The sequence below is a fragment of the Mustelus asterias genome, chromosome 1, assembly GCF_964213995.1.
Source record: "Mustelus asterias chromosome 1, sMusAst1.hap1.1, whole genome shotgun sequence".
NCBI lineage: Eukaryota > Metazoa > Chordata > Chondrichthyes > Carcharhiniformes > Triakidae > Mustelus > Mustelus asterias.
Genome location: NC_135801.1, coordinates 77,678,930 through 77,698,556, shown reverse-complemented (window position 1 = coordinate 77,698,556; position 19,627 = coordinate 77,678,930). Strand labels below are relative to the sequence as shown.

Here is a 19,627-nt window from a genome sequence, read left to right as displayed (position 1 = left end):
AAAATGTTGGACATACAATAACTCCTGTGAATAATAATTCTAGTTAAAAGAATTGGCATGAGTATTCCTATTCTGGTTCATGCTGACTGTTTCCTCAAAATTATCAACAGAAATAATTTTACCCCTTAGAATGGATCTACTTGTCTTGTTGCCTCTCAAAATACAACACACTAAAGTCTGAATTTTCGCACAGAAGATATGCCAGCAGGAACATGAATCCAGTGGTCCAATCTCCAAACTTGGTGCATAATTTTCACACTGGGGGATGCGATTGTAGGGGTATGAATGGATTCTGCCTTAGCAGAATCAGCAGCTGTCTCCACGCGTGTGAGTTTGGTGAGCGAGGTGTCTTAAAAGGCCGGAGATTAGACCTCGTAGGAGCAGGTCTGAACTTTTTGGATTAGTTTCAATATTCAGGGTACGCTTTGGAGAGGTAAGGTACCAATTGTAAATGGTCCTGTGACACTTTTGGTAAAGTCTGGTGCCTTTTGGGATTATTAAAAGTAGAATGAATGTGCGTAAAATGTGCAGAAGCCCATTACAACTGTGAAAGAACTATCAAACCCATTGGAACCATCAAAGCTGTCAAAGGATTTTATTCTGCTGGGCTTTAAGGTAAAAAATGTAGTGTTTATAAAAACAGTGCTGGCTATTTCACTCAGATTGTTGATATGAGCCTCTGGGTTATCATTATAGGACTTGTGTTGCATGACTTATTTTACCACCTATTATTATCAGAGGGGCACCTGTTACGTAAGCAGTTTGACAGCTCCAAGTGGTTATAGAATAGAGATATTTGTTTTCGTAAGAGATTAAATACTTCAGTGAAATTTTTTTTTCATATTAGAGAAGGAATTTCAATGTAGTGAATTGTTTTTTAAAAAAAATCAGTGAGTTTTTGTTTCAAATAGTGGCATCGCCAATAGACACGTAACTTTATTTTGTGTCAGCATGATTCTTGAGGTATGCCCCAGGTTTCTACGAGGTAAATTGGCATGGAGGGCGTAAGGTCAAAGGGTGGTGGGTTCAGGCTATGGTTCACATGATTTGGCACTAAATCACCATTGCGGCTATAAAGGGCCATGGGGATAAGTGGAGGGCATGGATTGGTGTATAGGGTATGAGGGACCAGGAGTATGGGTGAGGGCATAGATTGGTATAGATGGGGAGTATGTGGGCGGGGGGGGGAGGTGAGGGCTGGATGGATGTTTTTTTTGGTCAATCTTTCACAAGGTGCCAGAGCTCCGGGCCTTCGATCAGCCTGCTTTGGAGAGGTAAGGTACCAATTGTAAATGGTCCTGTGACACTTTTGGTAAAGTCTGGTGCCTTTTGGCACATGATAGCCTCTGCAGTAGGCCCAACTTTTAATTGAATCCCCATCCCTAAATCAAAATCCCAACTTTCGGGCCTCTCTTTCGCGGGTCAGGTTCAGGGAGCTGGGAAATGTTCCGACTCTACACACCAACCAAGGAGTGAAATCTGGGCCTAAGTTTTAAACATAATAAAACTCAACCTTATGTGCTGTAGTTTATGTCTTTAAATTATGTTAATAAAAAGATGGCAGAAACTTTGCTGCTGACAGTTTGTGGAGTTTTGAATTCACGCTTGGTTCTACCTGTAATACTCCTGAGGTCCTTGAGTGTAACCAGGTTGGAACAGATGTGTTGGTGCCGGTAAATGGATTCTGACAAGAGGAAGTGCAGGTTATGCAGCGGCATAGTGGATACTAGAGGTAGCATCCCATCCTGATGAGGGATCTGGACAGAAATGTGGATTCTAAGCAAAACAAGTGGAAAAGAAACCTATAAATATGTGAATTGCACTGTTTATTATCCGAACGTAAAAACATTTCACAATAATAGAGTTTTTATTCAATGAACACAATTGGGTGGTACTCCACTGTGCTTGCCAATCTTGGCATCACATAACCACTGTTAATTGCTCTTTCGTTCCTCATGTTCTTCAGCCTGAAGAGGTTTTCTGCATTGTCAACTGTTGCAAATAAGGTGGGCATCATATATGATTTGTTGACTTCAGTACACAAAAGACAGGGGGACAGAATATAATGTTCCCTCCTCTGTGGTGCATTTGGAGGTGGACACAACATTTAATCCAATGGCGGTGGATGAGGTCACCACCGCCCTCACCCCAATTAGGCCTATCGAGAACCCCGTCCTGCCCCACTGCCGATTGTGGTCCTTAAGTGAACAATTACTGCACACTTAAGGGCTTCACCCTGGCATCACGTTGAGCAGGGTCTCGTCATGTGGGGAGCATGACAGGCAAATCTATGCAGTGTCACTTGTGGGCTTCAAGTGGGTGTCTCTCATTCAAAGTGCCTGTTGGAGAGAACTATTATCGGAAAAGGAGGTCATCTGTTAAACATAGAAACATAGAAAGGAGTAGGCCATTTGAATCTTCGAGCCTGCTCCGCCATTCATTTTGATCATGGCCCATCATCGAATTCAATATCCTATTCCCCCCATATCCCTTGATCCCTTTAGCCCCAAGAGCTATATCTAATTTCTTCTTGAAATCACTCAACATTTTGGTCTCAACTACATTCGGTGGTAGTGAATTCCACACATTCACCACCCTCTGGGTGAAGAAATTTCTCCTCACCACAGTTCTAAAAGGTTTACCCCTTATCCTTAAACTATGACCCCTAGTTCTGCACTCCCCCACCATTGGGAACATTCAGTTCCCTCTTCCAAATCATCAATATGTAATGTGAACAGTTGAGGTCCTAGTACAAATCCCCGTGGAACCCCACTAGTCACTGACTGCCAATCAGAAAAAGACCCATTTATGCCAACTCTATTTTCTAACCAGCTTTCTATCCATCTCAAGACATTACCTGCAATCCCATGTGCTTTAACTTTACATCGTGGTCTGTTACGAGACCTTGTTGAAAGCTTCCTCCTCAGTCAACTCTACTAGTTACATCCTCACAAATTTCTGTTTTATAAATCCATGCTGACTTCGTCTGATTATACCACTGCCTTTGTCTGATTATACCACTGCCTTCCAAATGCCGAGTTATGAACTCCTTGACAATAGACTCTAGCAACTTCCCCAGTACCGACGTTAGGCTCACTGCTCTCTTGTTCCCTGTTTTCTCTCTACCTCCCTTTTTGAATAGTGGGCTTACATTAGTTACCCTGCAATCTGTAGGAACTATTGCAGAGTCTAAAGAGTTTTGGAAAATAACCACCAATGGATCTACTATTTCCAGGGCCACTTCCTTAAGTACTCTGGTATGAAGATTGTCAGGACCTGGAGATTTATCCACCTTCAATCCCATCAATTTCCCCAAAACCATTTCTCTACTAATGCTGATTTCCTTCAGCTCCTCATTAAAACATGTTTCTCTCAGCACTTCTGGCACATTATTCATGTCTTCCTTTGTGAAGACTGAAGCAAAGTACAAATTTAATTCCTCAGCCATTTCTTTATTCCCCGTTATGAATTCTCCCGTTTCTGACTGTAAGGGGCTTACATTTGTTTTTGTCAATCATTTTCTCTTTACATATCTATAGAAACTTTTACAGTCACCCCATGCTCTTGCTGACTACCCTCCCTCACCTGTCCCCTCCCTCACCTGTTGCCCCCCCTTTACTCACAGCATGCACTCCCAACACTCACCTGTGGCCTGGGATCCAGCGACACTGCTAAACCTTTCTGACATACACTAACTGAACTGTAGGCAAAAATTAAAGTTAAATGAAGAACAAGTTGCCTTGTATGACCTCTCAATTTATTCCAGTCTATGAAGGGCACCTGGAGGACATTTGGCCCATCCAGTCTGCACTGACTCTCCGAAAGAGCACCCCAGCCAGACCCTCCCCTCCACCCTATCCCCATAATCGCGTGCATTTAACGCATTTGGTCACTAAGGGGCAATTTAGCATGGCCAATCCACTTAACCTGCACATCTTTGGACTGTGGGAGGGAAATGGAGCACCTGGAGGAAACCCACAGCAGTGTGATGTTTTCCCTTCCTGCACAGCCATTCTTTTGGCCTTATACATTTGTCAATTAGCACTACCATCTTTTGAGCAATTTTATACCATGGACTCACATCTGCTTATCTCAGGCACGCTGGCCTCCAGTTCTTCCCCCACTGGCTTCAGGCTGATCTCCTGCTCTCTCCCGCTGTCCCTCTGCTCTCTCTTCCTCCTTGCTCTCCTCCATGGAATTCCTGATTGGCTAATTAGAATGTTCTTACAAAGTGGCCAATCAGGGCACTGAAAGGCATATCTTATTTAAGCGAATGGAACATGAGGGGCAGGGAAAAGGGAAGAGTCCTCAATGGAGCTGAAAACCCAGACAAGTGGGCAATTTGGAGTAAACTGTTGGGACACCCGGTCCAATGAAAAACCCAACTGTCCCAGTAAACCAGGATGTCTGGTCATCTAAGGTTGTTCCAATTACAATACATCTCTATTACAATGGCTAATCTCCGATATTATGCATTTCCTTTAGCTCTTTTTTGGGTTTGTGTATTTCTGAAACATCTACATTGGCCAAACAATATGTGAAGGTTTTCAGAAAACACTCATTTATACCCAGATACCTGCAATGATATGATTCCTTTCCCTACTTACAAAAAAGTGGTATGACCATCATAACAAAAAACCCTGTTCCAGGAGTGAAATCACTTGTTTCATTACATGGTTCCCTTTTCACTCAAACATTAAAGTTGAGAAACATCCACAGTAATTAAAAGGAAAAGACAGTTGGTGATCTAATTAAAGAATGGCTTCGCTGCAGGAATTATGTTGCTTTTGAAGTGCTGAAGGAGGATGCATAGGCACCATTGCTTTACTATCTACTATGGCTTGCAACTATTATAGTCTATGGTCTTCCTCATAGGTTTAAAATCTACAAATTATAATGAAGAAGCTAGACTCTAACGAGTCACTTCTCCCTCGATCTGAACTTTCTTCCTTTTCTTGTTTTTTGAATCACAGAATCCCTATGGTGCATAAAGAGGCCATTCTGCCCCATGAGTCTGCAATGACCCTCCAAAAGAGCATCTCACTCAGGCCTCCTACTCCCCGCACATTTACCATAGCTAATCCATCTAACCTGCATATCTAACCTGTCGGAAAAAGCTGGAGCACCAGACCATGCAGACATGGGGAGAATGTGCAAATTCCACACAGACAGTCACCCAAGGTCAGGATCGAGCCCGGGTCCCTGGCACTGTGAGGTAGCATTGCTAACCACTGTGCCACCATTCCACCTGTAAGTCTGTGATCTTCTTAGCTTGGCAACACATTTCACCATATTATGCACGCTTTCCTTGTACTAGTGCTCTCAACTTGTTTCCTCACTCCTTTGGCACCTTCTCCTCCTTTGATCACCTAACATTCGATCACCTTCCCACTTTTCCTTCAAAGTCTATCTTTTCATCTATCATCATTCCAAGTGGCCTGGTGACTTAGCTACAATCCCCACTCACGTCAGTGAATGAATCTACATTCTCTGTGATTTTAGTTATCACCAAAATTCACCGGGCCCACTCAACTTAAATTTCTCTTTTCACTGAACCCCTTTCTCCAGTCGACTCCCCCACTCACAGCAGTGTCCTAGTCTGGGTACATCCATTGTTTCTACCTTTGATCAATTAACCATTTCACTAATCGGTGACCTTGTTCCTCCTATATAAATCCATACTGATATCATCCATGCTTCCCTGGGAAATGCTAGCTCCCACCCCCTTTCCAAGACTTCCTCAAACTCCCAACTTTCTTTCTTCTAGGAAGCCAACTGCTTCAGCATACCCGTTGCTCTTGCCATGTCCAAAAACAGCCCTGCCTCTACCTTTGTGACTTTCTTCTAAATCCTTCAGTCTCCTTTACAACATTTCTGGTACAACTTCCACTTCTCTGCCCATCATTTCTAGTTCACCTGATGGTCAACTTCTGAATTTGGATCAATCACATAAAGCAAAACTGCATTTCATGCTCCGGGTCCAAATCACTCCAATATTACAAGATTATCCAGGAGATTAAATGTAATCTCAGGCTAATCTTTCTGATTATAAATTACGTCCTCCGTCCCCTTCAGATTTTCCTCCAACATCAATGACTGGAAGTTTATACATTTATCTTAAAAACTGAAACTAAATACATTGCCAGGAGCATGAATCCGTAAAATATACATTTAATAATTAAACTCATAAGGAGAATGAAACATGAAATGAATGAACAAGGTAAACTGTTAAAGCTTCCATTTTAACTAATTTGTATACAGATTGATTTCTTGATCTGATACTTCTAGAAAGGGATTGCAGTGAAAAGAAATATATCTTGAGATACAGATTCAATCCCAATGAATCAATAATCAGGATGCATGCCCTGCAAAATGTTACTTCCAGCAGGGAGTGCGATGAAATGGAGTCACTCTTATAACGTAATAACCAGTCCGCTCGTCCTTTCAGTCTAATCCTTTTAAAACTGAGTCATAGTATGGGAGATCCACTTACATTCAATAGAACAAAAAAATGTACTGAGGTGGGTTATAGCCAATAGCACCATCTTCCGAAGTAAGATCATCATCTCAAACTTCACTCATAGAAATCATAGAAACCCTACAGTGCAGAAGGAGGCCATTCAGCCCATCGAGTCTGCACCGACCACAATCCCACCCAGGCCCTACCCCCACATATTTACCTGCTAACCCCTCTAACCTACACATCCCAGGACTCTAAGGGACAATTTTTAACCTGGCCAATCAACCTAACCCGCACATCTTTGGACTGTGGGAGGAAACCGGAGCACCCGGAGGAAACCCACGCAGACACGAGGAGAATGTGCAAACTCCACACAGACAGTGACCCGAGCCGGGAATCGAACCCGGGACCCTGGAGCTGTGAAGCAGCAGTGCTAACCACTGTGCTACCGTGCCGCCCTTAGAATGTGCAAACTCCACACAGACAGTGACCTGAGCAGGGAATCGAACCCGGGACCCTGGAGCTGTGAAGCAGCAGTGCTAACCACTGTGCTACCGTGCCGCCCTTAACCACTGTGCTACCGTGCCGCCCACTCATGGCTGCATTGATTACACCACAGCTTTGTAATGTTTTAGGTTGGCACAGTGGTTAGCACTGTTGCCTCACAGCGTCAGGGACCCAGTTTTAATTCTGGCCTTGGGTGATTGTGTGGAGTTTAACATCCTCCCCGTGTCGGTGTGGGTTTCCTCCAGATGCTCCAGTTTCCTCCCACAGTCCAAAGATGTGCAGGTTAGGTGGATCGGCTAAATGCCCCTTGGTGTCCAAGGATGTGTAGGTTAGATGGATTAAGCCATGGGAATGTATGAGGTTACAGGGATAGGGTAGGGTGGAGGGCCTGGGTATGATGCCCTGTCAGAGAGTCGGTGCAGACATGATGGGCCAAATGGGCTCCTCCTGCACTCTAAGGATTCTATGATTTGTAGCATAGTCCTGATACTCACCAAATAACACAAAACAAGTATTACTGGAAATTGCCAATAATAGGTACTTCCACAATTTATCTTTGCATTTGTTCCCTTTCCTAATTTTCTTCTGTCTTTTTTCTCTTCTCAATCTGCCAGCTCATGCTGAGGTTTGGTTCCACATTCAGGAATGAAAGACATTTGGAACCGAGCCAATAGCCATTCTTCACCTCCTCTTAGGCAATGATCCTAAAAGAATCACTGCTGAGGGTTGCCCAGACCAGAGACTCAAGTCTCACTATATCATCCTTACTGCTGTTGCAGCTTATATCACCTGTTTCAACAAAGACCAAATACAGAAATTGAAACATTCTTATCTGGAAGGTGAGTATAAGGAGGGTGGAATCACAGAGGAATTGTAACAGCTTTCAGATAATTGATTGGATAGTGAAACTAAAATTTACTGCAGCACAGAAGTCTTCAGTTGAAACAGAAAATACAACTAATAATATTGGATAATATTTTATGAATGAGCATTGACATAATATTTATGCATTTGCATTAACATGTCCCTTGATGATTATGTCAACCATCTTACGAACACTCTGACAGTAGCTGTGCTTTACAGTACCTGTTTGGATGCTCCTTGTGCTTCACATCCAAGTACTTCAGAGTAGCAATGAAGGATTGGGCCTGGAATCCCCTTGCTGTCCCTGCTACTACAGGTGTATGACAGATAGAACTATCTGTTCCTATGGTGACAATATTGCTCCTCAGTGGTGTCCCAACATGGCCAGCCTTGTCAACTGCTTTAGCAACACAGCGGACATGGAATCGACGGCTGAAGTAGATACTATCTAGGACCTGGGGAAGAGGACAAGATTAGAGGAAGAGATGTTAAGTTTTCTAGAACAGTATCAAATAAATTTTGATAAAATGCAAAAACCCTATCACATTTTGTTCAAGACAAGATGCCACACTAAATTGATATGTTACTGTGACCAAGGTAAACTATCCCTCTGCATCCTTTCCACCTGTCAGTAGCCAATGGCACCACTGATCAGACTGTTCTTTTCTGACATCTCTCTCATGTCGTCCAGCTGGGTGGAACTACACTTGCCTGGTTCCATTCTCATCAACTAAATCACAGTCAGGAAATCACCTGCAATGGCTTCTCTTTCCAATTCTTCAACATTCCCCTTATTGTCCCTCAAGGATCTATGCTTGATCTGCTCTATTTCCATTTACCTGTTGCCCCTCAGCGATATCTGAAAACACAATGTCAGTGTCCACATCTATACTTACGCTTACCACTCACCTCAACCACCACCACCACCCTCTCTGCCATCAACTGCATGGATTGTCAGAATGCTTGTGCAATATCCAAAACTGGATGAGCAGAAATTTCCTTAAACTAAATATTGGGAAACCATTTTCTTCAGTCCAAGTCACAAACTCTGCTCCCTTGCCACCCATTCCACCCTTCCTTCCACCCTTCCCCCAGCACCTGTTTAAGGCTAAACCAGACTGTTTGGAACTTGGTGTCATATTTGACCCTGATATGAGCTTTCAACCACATATCTGCACTGTCACTAAAACCCCCTATTTCATCCTCATAAAATCACCTGTCACTGCCCACCTCAGCTCATCTGTTACTGAAGCTCTCATTCCTGCCTTTGTCACTATATTGACTATTCTAATCTACTCCTGGCTGGCCTCACTTGTACCAAGTTCCATTCACACATCACCCCTGTATTTATTGACCTACACTGGCTCCTTGTTATATAATGCTCGAGTTTTAAAATTTTCATCCTTGTTTTGAAATCCCTCCACGATCTTGCCCTCCATATCTCTGTAATCTCCTCCAGCCTCACAATACTGAGATATTGGGTCTCCACTAGCTTCTTGAGTATCCCCAAATTTAATCTCTGCACGACTGGTGGCTAGCTGTCTCGGCCCCAACTCTGGAATTTCTCCCTAAATTTCTCTACATCTCTTTCCTCCTTTAAAACGCTCCTTAAACTTACCTCTTAGGCTAAGCCTTTGACATCTGTCCAAATATGTCCTTAAGTGACTTGATTTCATATTTTGTCACATAATATTCCTGTGAAGCACCTTGGGACATTTTATTACAGTACTTTAAAGGTGCTACGTAAATACAAGTTATTGTTAGAACAAGTCTCTTAAATTTGTTTCATCTCTCAAAATCCGAGGAAACAAAATTCTAGAATTTCTCCCGTCCCTTCCCTCGCCCCAGAGAAATTAGTAAAACTCCACAGTGCCAATCAAGTGTTAGTCTGCATCATTCAGCCTGCCCGAGTACGTTCTATAGATGGTGTTCAAATGATGCCAAAAAGGCCTGGAGCTAAAGTTGTTCAAAGAGTATTTGATCGTCTCTCCCTATACAGTACTTTTAGACTTCAATCCTTTCATAATCAGACATCCGTTCAACTATTTTTAAGCTTTAATTAGCATTGCATTAATTATCTTTGATGATAGACTATTCTACCTATCCACTAGACTGAGGGAAACATTCTTCTAATGTCTGGTTTTGCTTGAAGCTTGCTAATTTTACAATCATTTCCTTTAATCTGTGACTAGAGTCAAATGATTTTCTTATAACCACATTATCTGTGACTTTTAGTGCTTTGTTTCCTTTTATAATTTCTTCTCTCTATGTTTACAGCCTCACCGCATTTTGTTTAGCCCCAGTCCAGGGAGCAGAGAAGAGATGTCTCTCCACCCCCCCACCCCCCCGCCCCCCCTCTCCGCCCCCGCCATTGCACTAAATTGTACGGATTTCTTTTGTACACAGTTGTTGGCATCGATCAGGAAACAGAAATCTCAACCTCTCTATGGTTGGGTATTGTACAGGAAAGCTTTCTCTATCCCTGATCAAAACATGTGTCGTCATCCCAAGTTCAGAAGAGACCAGTCCCAACTCTATCAGTGTGAATTTGGTGCCCAATGTTATTGATGTTAATCATTTTTTTTAAACTTGGGAAGGGACATAATTTCCACTATTAAAATATCAAAACTGTGGCAATCTTGTGTCGAGAGCTAGAGCACTGCTTTTTCACATTTGTTGACTGCATTCTGGTCCAGTTGATACTCTCAGTGTAAAAGGCTCTCTGCTCCACTAACTGTTTGGGTCCGGAATGAAATCAGTGTAACATCCCAGCTCAATTACATAAAATTACTCAAGTTCACCACATTTAATACTAACTTTACAAACTTCCTGAGTAAGACCATGTCGACAGTTGCTGTTAGCAGCAAATCAAATTGACACTGGTGTGCTAGGAATGGGTCTTCTGAATTTGGGAATTATGATACTTGTGCGTTTAATACTTAGTCATCAATCAGGAGATATTCAAAGCAGTATTAACGGCTGAAAAGAGATAAGGCTCGTTTCATGTAACACAGAATTATAGAATCCCTGCAGTGCAGGAGGAGGCCATTTGACCCATCTAGTCTGCACTGAGAATAATTCCATCCAGGCCGTATCCACCCTGCTAATCCCCTTGACACTAAGGGGCAATTTAGCATGGCCAATCAACCTAATTTGCACATCCTCGTAGTGTGGGAGGAAACCGGAATACCCGGAGATAACCCACGCAGACACAGGGAGAACATGCAAACTCCACACATTCCCGAGGCCGGAATTGAACCCGGGTCCCTGGCACTGTGAGGCAGCAGTGCTAACCATTGTACCACTGTGCTACCCCACGATGGAATGTACTAAAGTGTCATCTACATTTCTAAGGTTCATAAAAATGAAATCAAAATGTGAATACATTTGTACGGAATTATTCTAAACATCCACTTATGCAAACATAACGCAGTGAGGGTAACACAGCATAACCCAATTTATTCTGTTTACTTGATCTATTTGTTCCTTTATAGACTCTACATTTTTTTAAAGGAATGCCCCATACTACTTATTGTGTATTTGTTTCTTGTTACCTAATAGATATAAATGTGTGTGTTCATGTGAAACAGTAGTTACACACTGAGACACACTGTGGATTGCAGTGTACCCTCAAACAAGCTGCTATTTTTGCACTCTGCTCAATGTTGACAGTGAAAGCACAGATTTTTCAGTTTCCTTCAGAATAGGTTTTGGCTGCAGATGTGTTCTGCCCTTTCTATGACCATTATGTTCCTGTTTCCATTGTTCTCCTCAATGTAGTGTACCGTGAGAAAAGACAAGAGGGCTCAGTGTTAGGAATGGATGAAGAGTGTATCAAGATTAATATTTTCCCTGTGTTGTATTCAGCATTAACGTCAATACAGTCTTCCATCTTCGTGAAATATTAACGAAGAGTGAGGCAATGCTGTATTTCGGCTTGGGGGTGAAACTTCTCATTGTATGAAATAAATGGTAGGATGGCTGTTCCTTAGAAATAATGATCTGTCAATGAAATTGCATTTCCCAAAATCACGCGTTTTTAAATTGCACAATTCTGGAATCTAATTAGCACATCAGTAATTGCAAAGCAACAGTCATGCTCACAATCAGAGCTCTACCATTTTGGTTTAAACAGGCGCTATTGTTTATTTTTCAAAACAATTATTCAGCAGAGTCACCCACTGACTGAACATGATAAAACGCAGAAAGTTTGTGTTTTGAATGTAATTGGACCCAAAAGGCACTTGGAAGTTGTGCTGGTTAGGTTGCAGTTCCAGTTTCTGCTAATTTGCATTTTCACATGACATCTTCCATTAACCAGCTCAACTGGGCAACATAATAGCACATAACTGTGTATACTTAATTCCTGTAAAAATATTTCCCTATGTATTTAAGAGTGGTAACATGGCACAGTATTTGGTTTATTAGCAAAAAAATGCAAGCCAATAATGTCCAATCCTCCACCTATGAGAATTTGTTTTAAAATATCTGAAAATGGCCAAAAAAACTGAACTTTTATTAGTTTTATGGTGTACATTGGTCAGTTTTCTTCCTAAATTAAATATTTTATGGGTAACTTTTCAAAATGTTTAAAAGGTGACTTCTACGTCTTGTGGGTTTAAGAAAATGGGGGCAACACCAAATGGTGGAATTTTGCCACATCGAGCTGAGGGTGTAATTCATTTGATGGACAGTACCTGATTCAGGAGAACTTAATCTCGGACTTGCGTAAAAGAGGTTTGAAAAATGGAAGTAAGTGGTTTGGGGGATGTTTCTCACATATAAAATTCCCCAGTCTTTTGTTCAAAATTAGCCAACTGCACTCAGACTACGCTATTAATGATGTAAACAAACAGAAACTAAACTTCCGTGACTTTCCAATCAAACTGATTTTTTGCAATGAGAAACTCCCCCATGGTCATGAATGTGGCTTGAAGCCTTGGTCCATTCAGCACGATGAAATTTTAACTCTGGCCATCTTGCCACTTGACTTTGCTAACACTTTGAGACCAAATTTTTCTTATGGATCTTCAGTTGGATATTGGCGTTATCTGACAGAAACCTTCCTTCTAAAAACGGACATACGTAACTTTGTTGCGAAGTGAGAGGACTTAAAATAATTTCCAAGTATAGGCATTTAAATGCATTCTTGATGATTCTCCGTACCCACTATTTAAATAATAATTCTATATTTAGGATAATGGATAAAATCAACATTGGATTGTACTTTGCCCTGTCATGTTTGGTGACATTCAAGTATTGGCTTCACACTGTGTGTACACAATGCAAAATTTGAAGCATGGGACGATGGCAAGAATATCTTAGACTGAAGGAGTTTGGGTGATTTTGATAGGTTTAAGTAAATCAGAGGAATTAATTACACTTTATCGAGCAAAATCCATTCCAAAAACCTAATAACGACTTAACATATTGCCATTTAAAATATTTATCCTCACAGATTAGTTCATTGGAACATATTTCATAAATATATGGCGAGACCACCAATGGAAAGGATGCAGTGCACATACAATAAAAATTCTCACACCAACATGTGGTTGCTTTAGTCACAACCAGTCCCACTCTAATCAAATCATTGCCGGGGTTCTTCAACAATGGATTCTCCTGACTTCTTGGAATTCCAAAGGGACTTTTCTTCCTCAACAGACTACACTTTATAAGCACTGTATTGGTTATGAAGCACTTTGGTCATCATAAGGCCATGAAAGATGCTGTATATATGTAAATTCAACCATCACACTCTCTTCACTTGCTAACATTTTCTCTCTTTCCACGTTTATTCCTTTATAACATTCATTTAAACTCAATTCTTCAACCAAGCTTTAAGTCATCCTTTGAATTGTTTCTTCTTTATCTCCATTTTGATATTGTCTAATTATGCTTCACTGAAGCAGCTCCAGGATTTGATTCCCAGTTTGGGTCACCATCAGTGTGGAGTCTGCTCGTTCTCCCCGTGACTGCGTGGGTTTCCTCCGGGTGCTCCGGTTTCCCCCCACAGTCCAAAAGACATGCTGGTTAGGTGCTTTCGCCATGCTAAATTCTCCCTCAGTGTACCCGAACAGGCGCCGGAGTGTGGCGACTATGGGATTTTCACAGTAACTTCATTGTGTTGTTAATCTAAACCTAATTGTGACACTAATAAATACACTTTAAAACTCTAAACTGAAGCATATTTCCACATTAAAGCTGTGACACAAATGCAAGTTGTTGTAATCATTAGTTTTTAGAGGTTACAGTGCCATCCTTTGGAAGAAATGGGAACAGCATGCACCAATACAGTAAAGGGGCCTAACTAACTGGTTAAAATTCCAATTTTTAGATGTTTCCCATTTAAATGTTAAAATTCATTCAATTTGAATTCAAAGCCTATAATTCTGAAAAAATCTCTGGTGATAACCTTTGATTCATTTAAGCCCTCTACTTCTTAGAAGGTGGAAACAGCTATGCTATTAGTGAAATCCAAACACTTGCTCCATGATGTATGGTCACATGGATGAGGAATTGGAGTGCACCATGTTTCTTTATCCAAGTATGAATTAGTGCCTTCGGGATAAGAGGGAAGAAAAAAATGTGGGGAAAATCAAACTTGAAATTCCCACTACCTAGAAGGGCAAGGGCAGAGGTTGTATCTGAATATCACCACTAAGTTCTCTTCCACATTACACACCAACTTGACTTGAGAATATATCCTTCATCAATATGTATAATTCCCTACCTTACAGTATTGAGTGAATACCTTCACCATATGGACTGCAACATTTCAAGAGAGGGGTGCTCAGCACAAGATTCTCAAGGCAACTTAGGATGGGTTATGAATGCTGGTCTTGGCAGTGACATTCACATCCAGAGAATGAATATATAGTTTAAAAATAAAATACTGTATATTAGTATGGAGGCAGGAGAAAGAGCAGCTCGTGAACCTCAATTTTATTTTAGAATATAATAAGGAATGATGCTGACACTTTAGTACCGATGTTAACATTTAAGAGCAGGAAAGGAACATCAGTTTGAACAAGCCATCACATTTTAGTTAATCTCAATCCCATCAACCTGACTATCGCGTTATATATATATTCTTCCTCCCTTCTCCCACTGGAAATTTATCTAATTACCACTGCTATAATATCCATTACAATCACTTTCAGTTTTGCACTGCTGAATGGCCAATAAAATGCAACATGGCTTTTTGTCTGAACTTTTAACCATTATGAGTTCCCCGATATGTGTATTGTTTTCTACACTTACCATATGGTTGATGCTGGTGAAGGGGGTATTATCTGTTACAGTCTCGAAGGGTGACCTGGCTCCACTTGTATCTGTGGGTGTGGCTACTTCCCAGCTGAAGCGAACAGTGGTCTGGTTAATTCCTGCCTCATCACAGCGTTCTTTCATAATGGAATACTTCGGAAAATGTGTGTCACATGGTGTTACACACACCAGTGGGTAGCCCGGGGATGGGTTCTTTTTGGTTCCTTCCTTTGTCACTTCTTCAACATGATCATAATCAACCAAAGACACAACCTGGAGCAATATAGACAAGAATAAAAGTTTAAGATCAAACCAAATGCATTTGTGTTTAAAGCACACAATGTATATTATAATTACAGTTTATAAAATTAGTTGGACTGGGTTCTCTACGTGATCTCAAACTAAACTGACATGCTTTGTGCCTACCTTACAAATAACAAACAGGCACAACATATTCCAATTTCTACCCCCATGTAGATTAGACTTTCCCTCTAAATAGTTGCAAACTTAATTATTTCTGCATTCGGACTTCAGCCTGGGCACACAGGAAACAAATCTTCTGGTTGAACTTCAAGAGCATCCTGAAAACCCACCGAGGGCCACTGCTCCAGTGTGACGATGGTGAGTGAGAAAGTTGTCTACAGGCAGGAATCAGATGTGTTCCTGCAGCATAAGTTGCCAATATCTGCTCAGTGTTGTGGAGTGGAACATTTTTGTGGCCCTCTGGCCAGGCGTTGAATATAGATGTGGCTGTGTCCAAAAGGCACCCAGACGCCGTGTTTTTCAAAAAAACAGCCTTTCAAAAGTTAGCGGACACCACTTCCACCAGGAGCAGGTCCTGCCACACTTTGTCCACCTGCTTCTTAGGCATAGATAGCAAGAGGCAGACTTAGCAGGAATTCCAGCAGATTACATCTTTATGCCAGTCTCATCCCTTTCAGTGACATCCATGTGGAAAGGAACAGATGCAAGAAATGCCTGCGCAAGCTTTAGGTAAAAATGGCAGAAACCCAGCAAGACTTGAATCCTGTTTCAATGTCTGATTCCCTATCCACTCCAAATGCAATGTCAGGCACTGAAACAGATCAGGCTTTTCAGGAACAATGGCTCCAGTAAGCTTGGTTTCTGCATGTGCACCCAGCATAAACACTCAGTGTAAACAGCGCTCTTCAATTCAGTAAATTTTCTGATCTGGGTGCAATTTATTCCTGAACAATTTAAATGGAAGCAAAGCTCACCTGAATTGAAATGTGGTGTTTACACACCATTTACCACAATCTGCTTATTATCATAATTAAGCACAGCTGTGGGTGCAGATCTGAATGTGTCCCAGAGGTATTACTGTTGTGGGATGAGAAAATTGTGTGCAAGTGACATGCCAAAGGATGCGAAAGTTAAAGGGAAGCATCAGAAAAAGTGGAAAAATTCCAAGTAGATTTAGGAAAGGCCCGAAATACATTTCAATCCATTGTATGCCTTTGCTAAATTGAACAGAAACTGCTAAAAACTGGCGAAAATAGAGTAACTGCAAACCCGGTGTAGACAAACTGGTCAAGTGGTGGTATAGCCATCACCCAGTGCATCATGAGGGGACTGATAGGAGAACGGCTCTCTGAACTATTTAGTGACACCACCCTCATGGGTCAGCACTGCAGCATGCAATAAGGAATCCACTGATGCATGGGGTTATGGGGATAAGGCCTGAGTGGGGTTGTTGTTGGTGGAGGCTCGATGGGCTGAATGACTGCCTCCTGCACTGTAGAGATTCTATGACAATGCCTGTGCTATTGGGTCTGCTATCACAGCTCCCTTGGTAACAGCAGGCTGTGTGTGTGCCACAACAAGATGCTGCGAAACGATTACTGACTGGAGAGGGATTTTTGATTTGATTTATTGTCACATGTATTGGGATACAGTGAAGAGTATTGTTTATTGCGCGCTATACAGACAAAACAGACTGTTCAGAGTACACAGGGGAGAAGGAAAGGAGAGGGTGCAGAATATAGTGTTATACTCATAGCTAGGGTGTAGAGAAAGATCAGCTTAATATATTGTAGGTCCATTCAAAAGTCTGATGGCAGCAGGGAAGAAGTTGTTCTGGAGTCAGCAGATACGTGATCTGAAATTTTTGTATCTTTTTCCCGATGTAAGAAGGTGGAAGAGAGAATGTCCGGGGTGCGTGTGGTCTTTGGAAGAAGAGAACACAAAATACCTTGGGTTACACATGCACCATATTTTAAAGTCCTGTCTATTTCAGGTGGACACTTCCTGCTGTTTCAGATTTCAGCAGCTGAAGATTTGTAAGTGATGAAATGTAGCTGTAGATTCGGAGTAAAGGATTTCTGTGCACTTCACTGACCAAATTAGCCAGCTTTTCAAACGAAGCAAACCCGATTAGAACATAGTCTTCATAATGTCTGGCACACATGAGCACCATTAAGTGTTCGGATATTGTGATACTCTGCCAAGAATAGGAAACGTAGATGTGGATTATTTAACACAACCTGGATTAGATTCACAGTGCCCGATTTTATCCTTGTGTCACGCCTGAAAAACCTGGTGAAGTCAGGCGTGAGGCAATTAGCGTGATCCGCGTCCGCGCAGATGCCCACTTTACCAAGGCCTGAAAATGGCTGCAATCTGAACCGCGCCCGAAATGGGCACAACGGCAATTTAAATGTATTTGCATGCATTTAAATGTAATTAATGAGCTGCCCGCCCTACTTTACCAGCATTTCCTTCTTTACCATCGCGTTCACGCATCCAGATTCAGCGCGAAACAGACATGCTCGGCAAAGGTCTGTTTCGGGCGCTCCAGCTTCTGAAGAGGTAAATTCAGAGCTTCCAACGATTCTCTGACTCAGATCGGTGGTGGTGGGGGAAGGGAGGCAGGCCAGACAATTCTCTGGTGGGGGGGGGGGGGGGGGGGGAGAAGGGAGGAGAAGATTGTTCTCTGGTGGTGGTGGTGGGTGGGTGGGGGGGGGGGTGGAGAATGTGCACAGCTCAATTCAGACCCCTGATTTTTTTCAGGCTAAGTGCGTATGGGGGTGCCTGAGAGCAGTTTTCCAAGTCGGATCTGAATTGCACTCAGATTCAGCACTTAGAATCAAAATAGTAAAATCGGGCCCATAGAATTCTGTATGTGCTGCCAAGCAACATGCCCACTTACAATAGGTGGTGCTGGTAAAATGAGACTTCCTGCTGCCTCCTGGTCAAGAATGGTCACTGTGGCCATAGTGATGTCGCCAAGAATTGCCTCAACTGGATCATCTGGGCCCAGCACCAGAGAAAAAGATTCATGCCACTCTCTATCATCATTGGACAGGATTTCCACTTTAAATAGAATGTGGTCAATGCCTGTAAAGAAAAAAATGAAGTCAATAACAGCAATGAAGCTACAATGCCTACTTCTTGTAGAATCAACAGTAGCACACGCATGAAAGTGATTTAGTTAACTAAAGTTTATGGGGGCTGGGGGCTTGAATAAATAGGAGCAAAGACTATAGCAACATCCCCTTTTTCTTATCATAGCATACTTCCTAGTGCTGCTCTACAAGTTCATTATTCCTATATTTGCAACTGATTTCCTCATAAAACACACTGGGGCTAATTTCCAGCTTTTGGGAGGGGTAGAATAGAGCGGAGTAGCTGCCCCATTATCTACTCAGCCTGATTTTCCTTCCATTGATCTAATCTGTGGCCTGCAATATTCACAATATTCCCGATGGCAAAGATGTTGGAGGTGGAAGAGGAAAGTGGGAACATGGGAGTCTCTTGTGGTTGCTGTGCATTAACCACAGTGTGAGCACCACTGCACATCCTGGGGTGAGTGCCGTTTCCAGTCCAATGTGTTAGGACATCCAGGTTTGGATTTTGAGAGTATGTATGGAGTGGCATCGAGAACAGTCACTCTCTCTCCCTCCCACACGAGTCAGACCTGCAACACCATCCCACTATTGCATGGCCTAAACTGTACCAGAGTTGTGATTGTCCCACAAACTGTCACAAACCTCACTCAACATCCCCACACCTAGTTAACACATAACTCATTGGTGGTTTAATGCAGAATCACTAGAAGTAAAAGGAATTAAGTTAGTGCCCTCCGGTTCAGAGGGAGCACTTCCAGCTGCATACACAGATGGCAGCTTGGTCTGGCCTAGTGCGAGGCTGTGACAATTCCCCAAGCCTGCTCTGGCCTCGTTACTGGCAGATGTTCCCTCCTCTTTTTTTCACTTTCTGATTCTTCTCAGCCTCCTGGAGGACGTCAAATGACTGATGATGACATAGATGAAGGTGTCTTGAAGGCAGTCATTGGGTCAGCCCCACATTAACTGCTCCAGATCCTCCAATCACAGGATCCCTTGCTCCTGCCCTTGCTACTCCTTCAATCATAGATTCTGACTTGGAGGAGCAGCAGCAGCGAGCGTGGGAGAGACAGAGCTGCTCCTCCAATCACAGATCTACAGTTTGTTCCCACTTTCACTGACTAATAGCAGAGTTGTGATTTTTTAAAGCCCCGAAGGTCACAAC

General features: G+C 42.3%; 1 protein-coding gene across 1 annotated transcript in view; it reads right to left on the bottom strand.

Moving 5' to 3' along the window:
* Nucleotides 1-19,627, bottom strand: part of fras1 (Fraser extracellular matrix complex subunit 1) — a 469,072-nt gene that overhangs the window by 25,354 nt on the left and 424,091 nt on the right. The window contains exons 61-64 of the mRNA XM_078235603.1: nucleotides 18,267-18,454; nucleotides 15,095-15,370; nucleotides 8,054-8,286; nucleotides 1,616-1,776 (exon numbers count right to left, since the gene is read on the bottom strand). Coding sequence (XP_078091729.1) covers nucleotides 1,616-1,776; nucleotides 8,054-8,286; nucleotides 15,095-15,370; nucleotides 18,267-18,454 — 858 coding nt within the window. The remainder of the gene's footprint in view (nucleotides 1-1,615; nucleotides 1,777-8,053; nucleotides 8,287-15,094; nucleotides 15,371-18,266; nucleotides 18,455-19,627) is intronic.